The sequence below is a fragment of the Typopeltis vanoorti genome, chromosome 14 (genome assembly GCF_054136105.1).
Source record: "Typopeltis vanoorti isolate ZY-2024b chromosome 14, IOZ_Tvanoo_1.0, whole genome shotgun sequence".
NCBI classification, from domain to species: domain Eukaryota; kingdom Metazoa; phylum Arthropoda; class Arachnida; order Uropygi; family Thelyphonidae; genus Typopeltis; species Typopeltis vanoorti.
In genome coordinates this window covers 73037703-73050840 of record NC_143562.1, presented here as the reverse complement: position 1 = coordinate 73050840, position 13138 = coordinate 73037703, and the positions used below count along the sequence as shown (strand labels likewise).

The window sequence follows — 13138 nt, the reverse complement described above, 5'->3', positions numbered from 1 at the left end:
TCTCTCTCTCTCTCATTCCCTCTCTTCTACTGTTTCTATTCTCTCCTCTTCTCTCATTCTTGTACCTCTTTCTCATTCCTTCTCTTCTACTGTTTCTATTCACTCCTCTTCTATCATTCCTATACCTCTCTTTCATTCCCTCTCTTATGCTGTTTATATTCTCTCCTCTTCTATCATTCCCATGCCTCTCTTATTCCCTCTCTTCTCTCCTATCATTCCTATAATTCTCTTTCACTCCTAATTTTGCATCATCTGCAGTTGTTTGCAGATGATGCAAAGTTGGGATGATCTATGAAGAGTAAGAAGATGTTGTGGCCTTACAAAAAGAACTGGCATCCTAATTCCTGTAAGGAATTAGGATGCCAGTTCAATGTTGAAAAATGTAAGGTTTTAAAATTTGGGAAACAAAGCTGGGATGTAGAATTTATGGGAATATATTGTTGGAAGTGGAGGAAATAAGAGAACTTGGGGTGATAGTGGATAAGGATCTAAAATTTAGAGGATACTGACTTGTAGCTGTAAGGAGATTCTTGTTCCATTGTATAAGGCTATGATTAGGCCACACATAGACTTCTGCCCACAGATCTGGTCACTTAGTGTTCAAAAGGATGCAGAGATGCTGGAAAGGGTCCAGAGATCAGAAACTAAGGTAGTTTCTGATCTCTGGAATGTCGAATATGAGGAAAGGTTGAGAAGATGCAATTTACAGAATCTAGTGGATAGGAGGAAGAGGGGTGATATAACAGAGACCTACAAGTTAGTAAGGGGTTGTTATAGGATCAGTGTTGAAGAAGCTTTACAGAAAATGGTGAGAAATCAGTGAAAAACCAGAGGTCATCCCCTGGAAGCTCTATAAGGAGGATGAGGAGCAGGTTTTTTGGATGAGAATTGTGAATGATTGGAATGCCTTGCCTAACAAGGTCATGTCTGCAGAGAATTTTAGTGTGTTTAAGGCATGGTATGATGAGCTCTGTGTAATGTAAAAGGACCTCCTAATGGTTACATGATAAAATTACATGGGACAAAATTACACAGCCAAAATTACATGAGGACGAAATTACACAGGGACAAAATTGCACAGGGAAGAAATTATACATATAAAAAATTAAACAAAATATTATTTCATAATTTCAAAAAAAGAAAAAAATTACACATATAAGAAATTAAATGTAATTTTATTTCGAAATTACGAAAAAAATTAAAAGGAAAAATAGGAAAATATTTCCACAAGTAATTTTGAAATTACGAAAATTATGCTAAGAAAAAAATTAAAAGGAAAAAATACACAAGTAAGAAATTACACATAAAATAAAATTTACCAGAAATTGTACAAAATTTATAACCAGCAAGGGGTAAATCACTAATCAACAATTGTTAATCATCATGAACTGCTCAAGAACTTCTAAGAATTGTTTGGGCGAAGGTATATAAGTAAATTTTTGTCTTGCATTCTACAGTTCTAGTTTAGTGACTCATAATACAACTAGTGTATAACGTGCGAGTTAATAAATTTCGTGATTAATTTTTTTTTTTTTTTAATTTACCCATGACTGATTTTGAGTACGGAATTAGTAATAAAGGTGGTCAAATTATAATTTACAAAGGATTAGAGTTTGTTCATCACTGTGAAACTGCTATCGGAACTATTCATTGGCGTTGTGCAAGGTTTAGAACTTTACATTGTCAATCGCTGCTCCATACCAGAGACAACAAGATTATCCGTGAGTCTTCAGAGCACTGTCATGTTAATAGGACTTTTGAATCTGAAGCTCATCAACTTGCAAATCAAATGAAAAGAAAAATGTGAAATCCAGGCACAACGGCTCGTGCAATTATAGCTAATGATTTAGTGACTGTATCAGACGGATTAAAAATGTGCCTACCGAAGAAGAGCTCCATGACAAGGTGATGAAATAGATCCAAAGCTAAAACAATTGGAAACATTCCATCAAATCCAGATAACAAAAACTTTGAAATACCAGAGAAATACTCTAAGTGGATTATTCATGATTCCGGGACAGAAGATCCAGAACGTATAATACTAATTGGTCACAAGACTTCTAGATCAACTTGTAGTTAATGATTTTTGGCTAGCAGATGGTACATTTAAAGGTTCCAGAAATATATTATCAGTTATACAGTATCCATGTCCAATATGATTCAAGCGTTGCTTTTCCTTGTCTACTGGCTCTTCTTCGGAAAAAGGAAGAAATATACATGAAGATGCTGAGCATGTTACTGGAGAAAATTCCTCAAGCTCGACCACGAAAAATTTTGACTGATTTTGAAACAGCAGCAATGAATGCTTTCCGTGCCGTGTTTGAAAACATCGAAATTGGTGGCTGCTTTTTCCACTTATCACAATATATTATACGGAAAGTAAATGAATGTGGACTAAAATCTCTATATGAATCCAATCAGTCATTTGCAGTACACATTAAAATGTTACAATCACTTGCATTTTTACCAGAAGAAGAAGTGTTAGAAACATTTTTAGAAGTTGCTGATCTGTTCTCTAATTTAGACGAATATAATGAACAAATCGAGCAAGTTCTCCTTTACTTTGAACGTACATATATTTGAGGTCGACAGCTCAGGAACGACACTTATAGACAACCTCTATTCAATATTTCTACTTGGAACCATAGACACTCTGCAGCCAACTGTATAGCTAGAACTACAAATTGTATCGAAGGATGGCACTATGGACTTCAGTCTTTCTTTCAGTGTTCCTATCCAACTGTTTGGAAAGTTTTGGATAACATTGTTAAAGAATTATCTTTACAACATACAAACTATTTGCAGCATTTAACTGGTCAACGAAACCCAGGACGTCGTAGGTACATTTCGTTAAAACAACATATTTCAAATATTGTACAAAATTATGACTCTAATAGACGATTGGAATTTTTATATTGTATAGCTTATATGACAGTGTTTGTTTTTTATTATTTTTTAAAACAAAAGTAATTTTTGCAATATTAAGAAAGTTTGTGTTTAATTTGACAACAAAATACCAATAATATTTTAATCGAATTAAAGTCAACAGGTAGGTCTTATAAAGTATTACAAAATTAACAGAACATTTGTGTAATTTTTTCTTAGTGTATTTTTATCTGTATGTAATTTCATCCCTGTGCAATTTCGTCCTCGTGTAATTTTGTCCTGACACGCCTCCTAATGTATCGAGTCTTTGACTCCATGGGATCTTAGGGTAATAATAATAAATCTGTAGATTACACAAGTTGTTGGATTGCATCTACATCTATGGCAGACTGTCTAGCATTAACCAGACAGTCCTTTAACTTGCTCAGATTTGACTGAAGAGGACTTTGCTCCCTGATCTGTTTTTCTAACATGTCCCATACATCTTTCATCTTCTCTGGTCACCACAAAGCCCAGATCTGAACCCCATGAAAGTTGCTGTCATGCTTGCTGAACATTCTTGCATGATGGACAGTAGAATTGTTGTCCATGAAAAAACCATCACCTGCTGGATAAAAAAAAAAAAAAATAATTGCAGGATGGACTTGATCGGGAACAATTTTCAGATATGACTTGGAGGTCACCAAACCTGCCAGCCATTAGTAGAGGACAAGGTGTACTGTGAGTCGCTGGACCACATGACTTTCATCCGCTTAATGAAGCCAGTCTTCCAGTGTCCAATCACTGTGTTCCTGATAACACTGTAGACAAACTTTCCAGTTCTTCACAGAAATCAGTGGTTTCTGTATAGGCATCAAACTGCCAATACCAAACCTCTTCAATTCCCTGCGCATAGTTCAGTGAGATATGCATTGGGAACAGCCTTCATTAAATACTTCTGTCAGTTGCTGTACACAGCAAGTTCTGTTTATCCTTACTCTGAGTCTTCTCAGAAGATGGCAGTCTTGTTCCTGACAGACTAGTTTTCTACTGATTAAACACCCTGGATATGTCCCCTTTTAAGAAACCAGTCAGCTCTGCTGTTTTCAAAATTGTGGCTCCAACCAGACAGGCACTCGCACTAAGCCCTTTATCGAGCTCTGAAAGATCCTTTGTTTTTCCCATTGTGATAAACACTATTGATGATTACTAACAAGTAGCATTCTTAAATAGTTGCCTAGAAACACATGATGACACACACATTACCAAATATTTTGCATATACACTGTATAAGTGATATCTGCATAAAGGTTTCTAAATCAGTGGCCAGTATGTGTATATATTTGCAGTAATGTTATTGTTGGTTGTTATATGCTTAAATGTGTCAATGTGCTCTGATTAAATTATTTGAATGTTTTTGTGAATATGAAAATCGTGAATGAGTCCTACAATATGATACATGTATTGCTTGATACATTTACCATGATGAGTACCTCCTTGGAACTTTGTTCATAATAAGTGAGATTAAAAAGTTATATACATTGAGACTGTTAGGTAAGTGGAATGCATTGCCAGAGGAATTCTCTGATCCTCAGTGACTCTAACGAGGTGAAAGATATTATTTATGATGTATACTTCAAATATCGTATAGTGATGTGACATGCCTCTGACTCATGTTTATGCATTTCATCAGAACAGAGTTGGTGTCTTCAAATTGACAAAATGCTACATATGATATTACTGGAAGCAAGCACTTAATTTAATGTCCTGAAGATGGTTGAATTTTTGTGAAATGCATTGCATTGACTATAGGTAAAGTCCATTAAAGTACAAACATGAGTTAAACTGGTGTCATATCATGGTATTCAAAGATCAAGAAGTAAAAATAATATTAAAAACTGTGATTGATGTACTCTTAATTTTTTAATCATAATCAGAGTTATCAATTTTCAAACCTATTATTATTAGTTATTGATGTAAGATTATTTCTGATAGCCCTGCAAACAACATGGAAGATCTTTAAAGCAGAGAGCACAGGAATTTCTTCTAAAGTGGACATTTTTTGGTGTTCGAATTATGCATAGTATGACACTTAATAATGCTGAGAGCTTTGGTAAGAATTTGTTTAATTGATATAAAATATTAATGAGAGGTCAAAGAAGCCATGATAATTTTCAAAAATTATGTTGATAACTGGATATTGTTTTTAAATTGATTTTTTTTTTTTTTTCTCTCTAAAGGAGATGGGACTCACATGGGTGACCAATGAAGATGATATAGTTGAGCTATTTAATGATTACTTTATTCTAGTGTTCCATCCTGGTATGGCAGGCTTTATTCCTAGAAGTAAAGAGTGGTAAAGTCATGGAAGAGAATGAAGAGGACATATGCCGAATTCTGAGTATGTTAAATGTCAATGGGGGGGGGTCTAGGTGGAATTCACTATGTGCTTTAAGGGAATGTGCTGTGGAACTGACCATGCCATTAACTTGGATGTTTAATGAAAGTCATGCAACTGGACAAGTTCCTGGAGCGTTTCAGAAAGTAGAATGGAGGTATCAAACTATAGGCCTGTTTGTATTTCCTCTGTAGTTATTAAGATTTTGGAGAAATTGGTAAGAACTCGTATACAGAATTTGGCAGATAAGAGATTATTTATGCAGGCCAGCATTTGTTTTAGTAATCTGGTTACTTTTACAATAGAGGAACAAGAGTAGTGGATGAGGGTAAGGCATACACTATCATTTATTTTTTATTTTATTTATTTTTTTGAGTTATCAAAGGCATCTTTGATAAATCAAAATTAAGTAGCATGTATGGGTTTGGATAGCAGTTGGATTGGTGACTGGCTTTCTGATAGATATCAGAAAGTTGTATATGGGGAGGGGGGGGCAGTATCAGGAAGTAGGAAGATTACAAGTGGTGTTCCACAGGGTTCATTACTAGGACCATTACTGTTCAATCTTTGTCAGTGATATTGTTATAGGACTACAGAGAGATGTTCAGTTGTTTGCAGTGAACTGCAAACAACTGAACATCTCCCTGTAGTCCAACTGAACAGTGAACTGCAACTACCATCATATACACCACCATCTGCTGCCTGCTACCATTAGTATTTTCACAGATAATCACAAACATCCATGCCTATGGTGGGATTCAAACCCGCAGCCTTTGGCTGGAGAGCAGATACACTAACCACTTGGCCAACAGACTGGTTTTTGTGGGTTATTAGGAATAGTGCAGCTGTTTTGGCTTTTTAAGAGAATTAGAATAAGCTGGAAAGGTGGACAAATGAATGGGAATTTCAGTTTAATGCAACCAAATATAAGATTTTAAAATTTGGGAACTACAAATGGGATACTTCATACTCAATTAGTGTTTAGGCTTATATGTTGATTTTCCAGCATTGTGTTGTTTAAGGAAATTAACAATGTACACTGATAATAACTAAAACTATTTAATTATTACTTCCTGTAATTTACCAAAGTTAATTCATCATCTTCAGGGATTAATACACTGGTATTAAACACAACAGTTTTCCTTATGGGAGGCAGTTTGATACAACCATATTTGTTAAGGTTAACTGGACAAATATAAACTGCACAAAAAGCTAGCAACCATTATTGGCTCGCCCAAAGACAAGTTACAACCTCTGGAGTGTACCACGTACCCTGCTGCTGCAACTGTTCATACTATGGATAAACGGGTACGACAGCCAACATCCATATATCAGAGCACCAGGATTACATCCATTGTCACCACTACAGCCACTCAGGATTAGCAAACCATGCCCTGTATACCTGACACAGGATCTGTTGGGAAAAAAGCCACCTTACTCCACCGAAGCAAATTTAAATTTGAGAGGCTTTCATCGAATCTGCTGCAGCTCTTATCAGCTATCCCAACCTTAACAAATAATGTTGTATCAAACTGCCTCTCATATGGGAAGCTCTTATCAGCAGAGTTAGCCCAACAGCCAAGAACATCCAACCAAAGCCAATTGGGCATAATTATAGGACTTGAGGTCATCCTGTTCCATCTTTGTTACTGAAGTGTGCCTGCATACACATTTAATACAAGTATATTAATCCCCAAAGATGCCAAGTTACTTTTGGCAAAATGTAGGAAATAATAATTAGATATTTTTAGTTATCTAGTCTGTTATTTCCTTAAACAACGTGATGCTTCATACTCACTTGGTGGAGTTATACTGGAAGAAGTGGAGGAAGCAAGGCATCTTTGGGTGATTTTAGATAGAAATTAGAAGTTCAGAGGACATATTGCAAAGATTGTGAACATCTCAGAGAATTGCTGCAATGTTGAGGGCAGTGACCACAAGAGATAAGTGTGGTGGTGGTGATCCCATTGTATAATGATTTAATCAGATCACACTGGATTTCTGCTCAGATCTGGTCACTGGAATTTGAAGGAGATAAAGTAATCTTGGAAAGGGTTCTGAGATGGAAAACATAAATGATATCAGGTCTTTCATTGTTGATTATGAGGATAGACTGAGGTCATGCCGACTGCAGAGTTTAGCAGAGAGAATATGAATATAGAATATGACAAAGGGAGAATATGATTGAAACATTTCAGCTGTTTAAGAGTTATTATTGTTATTAACATTGAGGAGGATTTTCATTTGGTAAAAACAAGGGGAAGGAACAAGGAGCCATCCCTGGTAATTACAAAAGGAAGTAGTGATTAAAAGGATAAGAAGTTTTTTTTTTTTTTTTTTTTTTGCATGGAGAGTGGTAGGAGCATGGAAAGCATTGCCTGAGAGGATGCTGAAAGTGCTAATGGTGGATGAGTTTAAGGAGTGGTATGATACTTTGTACTAACCTCACACAATGAGTCTTGTGATCCCATAAGGTCAAGAAGATAAGACAATCCAGCATCGCCATGTCGATTTACCCTACTTTTAGGAAATCAGTATGCCATAATCATATATCTTCTAATATATACATTCAAGGGAATGTACTGGATATTATGATAATCTAACACAATATTTCAGACCAGAATTAGCAGACCATGCCCTGTATACCTGACACAGGATCTGTTGGAAAAGAAGCTGATATGATAAATATGATTAAAATATCTTACTCATCATTGTTTATGCAGTCATGGGGATCTGGAAATAGCATCAGAGGATGTTATCATAAATTAGATGGCAGCTTTCTGATCCAGTTGGAAAGAAAGCGTTTAGTTTTGATGCAGGTGGCAAAGCTTGTGAAAATTTAGGTAGGAAGGAGTATATGGAATTGGAGTAGAAAATAATCAAGGTTTTTTTGAAGCAGAAGTGCGAATGCTTTCTTATATCTTGAAACTACAATGGAAGGAAAATTATAAGTACTGCATGGGATGTAGTTGGGTGTTAGAAGGATGCATCATTGCATTCAAGTGTTAATGGAAAGGGGGAAAAGAGTGATGGTCGCTTTCTTAGACTGTTTTTTCACTCTCTGGCCTATGGAAACTGTTTATGCCCTGAACATTTTATGCAAATATTTCTTAGCATTATTTTTCTGAGCTTGAATATTATATAGTTTTCTCAGAATCCCTGTGGAAAATTTGAGCAGAGTAATTAAAATAGCAAAGCTACAGTTTGACTTTAGATTCACTAACTTGCTCTCTTCATTCAGTGTGATACTTCTATGGAACAGGTTTCTGCAGCAGTATTTTTACAGAACTGTAGTTTGTAGGAATTTTAAAATAAACTTCATTAATTGTCACCATGTGTAATACTAGGTCTAGTAACAGTAATTCTCTGCTTCAGATTTGGTATCTTTTGTAGGTGAAACTGCCATGGAAGAATAAATAGCTGAGTAAAAGATTATGATTCATTTATGAGTCATGTTGTAATAGCATGTTGCATTATGAAATATCTGTTTATTAAAACCTTTAATTATTATTTTAATTACCTTTTTAATTAATCAGTTACTTTAATAATTGATATATTTCATCTCGATCACAGATGTCTTCAGGATGCTGAAATTAGAGTGATCACCTTCTGATTTGGGATTTCCTAGATTCAAAGCTAGATAATTGAAGAGATCTCTACATAGCCTAAAGGAATGCAGAGAACCTGAAGCTTCTGACTCGGTGTTGAATCCTCACTTTTCCTGTGCCATACCCTGCTACTAGATATTGACTTGTGTGCTAAGTTAAAGAGGTTGGACTGGCAATTTGGTACTAAACTGACTAAACTATTCTATTTTGGCTGAAACTACATATTCATTATGATACAAAACACAATCAGATATCCTGCTGGGTGGAGCATTGCCTAGATATATATTGTTCGGAAAGAAGTCAACAGACACTATAGTGTAAGGAACAAACAGCTATGACATCCACCTTAAGGTGTAGGATTTACTTTTGCTGTGATGACTGCAACAATCCAACAGGACATACTCTTCACAAGCATACAAGAGCTATCAGTGATCAATGTAATGAGGTCCTGAATTGTTGTGGGCCAGATGTCCCTTGACCTCAACTGATGATCCAGTTCATCCCAGACATTCAATAGGGTTGAGAATAGAGCTCTGAGCAGGCCAGTCGAGTGTAGTGATATTCATGTCCACAAACCATGCAGTTACAGCAATAGCAGTAGCCTTATGACACAGTGCATTGCCTTGCTGAAAGAGACAATGCCAGTTCCGTAGAAATGCCACAAAGTAGGAAGCATTGCATTGTTCAGAATGTTTAGATACCTCTCTGAGTTCAGTGTTCATAGCCACAAACAGAGGTCTGAGACCAAACTAGAAAAACAGGACCATACCATCACACCACCACTACCTCCAAATTTCCTAGTTAGGGTTATGCACTCTGGTAAGAGACATTCACTTGGCATCTGCCACATCTACTCTACAATGCTCTTTGCACCACTGAAGATGACGCTGCATGTTGGTTCAGGTAATGTGGAGCTTGCATATTGTCATCCTACCATGGAAATCCATGTTGTGAGCCTTCGTTCTGAATATTCATGTTTCACTTGATGCGCAGAGCTCTGCATTCAATGTCAGCTGACAAATGGCAGTTTTTGCATATTATCTTTCGTAGCACCCTACAGTCACATTCGGTGAGTGTGGTAGGTCATCCACTGCAGGTAGCACTTGTAGCTGATTCCCTGCGCTTCCATCTCAGTATGGTATTACTGATTATTGACCTAGGGATGGCCCAATTTGACAACAATTTGCTGAACAGATAGGCCTGCAACATGGCATCCTATCACAATGCCTCTTTCAAACTCCATCAGTTCTCTTCTCACAGCCATTTTACCAAGACACAGTTTCACTGACTTGGGAGCAATCTGATAAACTCTTTGCAGTGAATTTCTTTTCTGGCTCCTCTTCTTCCTCTCTCTCGCTTTTTCTTCTGACACTCTCTGTGCTTCCAGTTCAATCAACTCTTCATCCGAAAGTTCTTTTATTTCACAATCTAGCAACTCCTTGTTACATAGTCACTATGTAACAAGGAGTGGCCAAGATGCATCACACTATGTCATAGTGTGATGCATCTTGGCCATGGGATGTCTGTTGATTTCTTTCGAAGCAGTGTATAAGGCCTGTGCTCTTTAATCAGGAAACCAGGAAGAACAGTGAAAAGTCAGCTACTGGAACATTCTCAGCAGAACTGGAGATAAACACCAAAGTCATGAGTAGAAAAAAGGGATACATACTTTATTGATATAATTGTTGTTATTGACAACAATTATATCAATAGACCAAAACGGGTGAGATCATTCTAAATTATGATGGTTTGTGTTCAAAAAGGAGAGTGGGGATAGCTATACTATTCAACACTAAACATGAAGATACATGTTTACATAGTAATTGGAACAAATTTCAAATTGGGAAATTGGACAATGCGACTTATTTTTGTTTATAGGAAGCTCTAGGATTTCTTTTTTTCCCCATAGAAGGTTCTAATAGGAAAGAATAGAATTTAAGTAACATAAATTTATTTATCTTAAATAGAATTTAAGATAAATAACAGAGCAGGAAATATATCCCAGACATATTAGATATGTTTGAGAAATATTGGAGAAAAAGACACAGCTAATAATGATGGCAAATATTTGCTGGATTGCTAGCAGATATTTCTAGCAAATATCTTCTAGATTACCAGCATGATCCACCATAAAAATGTATATAAATTTACATGGAGAGAAAGCACAAGAAATAAGAAAACATTATTTACTATGTTGCCAATATCAATGCAAAGGAAACTGATTCAGATTGCTTCCTATTTCAATTCCATCCCTTCTTTTGGATCAATCATCATCATCTAGTATTATTGAGCAGAATTAAAATGCATAACCCCATTGAAAAGAATATTGTTTACTAAAGTTTTGTAAAGAATCAAAGTTGAACAACTCTGAGATGTGAACTTTACACTTGCACATAGACATATTAGTGAGGGGGAAAAAATGAAGTATGAAAACACGAACCAATCCTAGAAGACTAAATGGTAGAACCTGAAGGAAACTGGTTGACTCATCCTAAGGTGCACATAGAGTTGTTTACAAATATTAAAAAATAATTTTGTACATATAGGAAGTTAAAGAAGCAGTCCATGAAAAGAAGAAATCACAGTTTCAGATTTATAATTAAAAGTCAGAGGGAAATATTAGAAAGAATATAGAAGATGATTGGATAGATTGTAACATTAAACTGACAGTTCCAAAGTGCAAGGTCAGGATGCAGAGTATATAAATAATGGAGAAAATTTGAAGGAGGTGGAGAAGATGAGAGATCTGGGGTTGAAGGTGGACAGACTTGAAGTTTAGGGGTCACATTGCTAAAATTATAAAAACATCCCAATGGATTATGGCAACAGTGAGGGGCACATTGATAAGCAGAAGCAAAAAGATTATGGTTCCCCTGTATTAATCTTTGATCAGGCCACATATGAACTACTGTGCACAGATCTGTTTACCTGGTTTTTCAGGTGGATGAGGAATATTGGAGAAGGTCCAGAAAAGGTTTATTAAGTTAGTGTCAGGTCTATGGAATGTTGGATACAACTGGAGATTGAGGGAATGCAACTTAGAGCCTTGTGAATAGAAGAGGGAATATGATTGAGACATATAAGATGGTGAGGGATTGTTAACAGATTAATGTGGAGAAAATATTTCATAGAGTAGAGGTGGCATGTGTAGAACTAGAGGCCATCCATGGAAGCTGTATAAGGAGGGTGTGAGCAGGGGGAGTGAGAAGCAGGTTCTTTGTATGGAGAGTAAGTGGAATACATTGCTTGAAAGTATGGTGAGTTGATGGAATATTTAAAAAGCATCACAGTGTCCAGAAGAAATAATTCTTGAAGAAATTCTGTGGTCTGTTCTCAGTGTACATTAATGAACAGGTTGGTGATGTTCAGACTTGGAGATAGGTGTGTGTGTGTGTGTGTAATCTGTTATTGACTCCTTTGTCTGATCAATAAGGTGTGCCTTGTTTCTTATAAAGGAGTCCATTTTGCTTTTTTTGAGGATGTATCAGTTGTGCTGGATGTCTAGATTACAGGGAAGTATTAAAATATCTGCCATGTGAGAATCCCATATTTTTCAGATAATTAGTGAGTAAAAACTATTCCTGAATAGAAATGAATCCTATGCACATGCAGGATATCTATTAATGATAAGATAGAAGAGCTACTGGCAAAAAAAAAAAAAAAAGGGGGGGGGATGGTGATGAAGGTAGTATTTCCAGACAGGTGTATAATTCTGATAATAATCGCAAATTATTTAGGTATACGAGGTCCGACACAAAGAAAAGAGACTAATCCTTTAGCTTGGGAACAGAGAGTAGGAGGAGGAGAGACAAAGAGATCGTTATAGAGCATGTTCTAACCTGTCACCATGAGATAAGGCTCAACTCCATCGCTTTACTCAGTACAAGTGGATCAAATATAGACGTTTTCTTACCTTCTGTCAGAAAATGTTGGAGTGCAAGAGTGAACAGCGAGTTAACATCAAGTTTCTTGTGAAACTGAAAAAATCTGTGACAAGCTTTTCAAATATTGACAGGTCTTACGGTGAAGAGTGCATGTCTCATGCATGCGTTTTTGAATGGCACAAATGATTTTTGGAAGGCAGAAAAAGCGTGAAAGATGATAATCGTCCAGACTGTCCTTGCACAGCAGTTACCAATGACAACATTAAAAAAGTGTGGGATGTGATTCAAAAAGACAGAAGGTTGGGTGTTCGAGCTGTAGCTGAGAAAATTCATTTGGACAGGGGAAAGCGTTCGATGCATTTTAACATGAAAAAGGTTTGTGC

At 36.2% G+C, this 13138-nt stretch overlaps 1 protein-coding gene across 6 annotated transcripts in view; it reads left to right on the top strand.

Annotated features, from left to right (window-relative positions):
• The window catches only part of LOC150099659 (DNA-binding protein RFX6-like), a 295066-nt gene that overhangs the window by 209474 nt on the left and 72454 nt on the right, over window positions 1-13138 (top strand). For all 6 annotated transcript variants that reach the window (XM_090404483.1, XM_090404484.1, XM_090404485.1 and 3 more), the window contains one exon: window positions 4861-4978. In XM_090404483.1, coding sequence (XP_090260609.1) covers window positions 4861-4978 — 118 coding nt within the window. The remainder of the gene's footprint in view (window positions 1-4860; window positions 4979-13138) is intronic.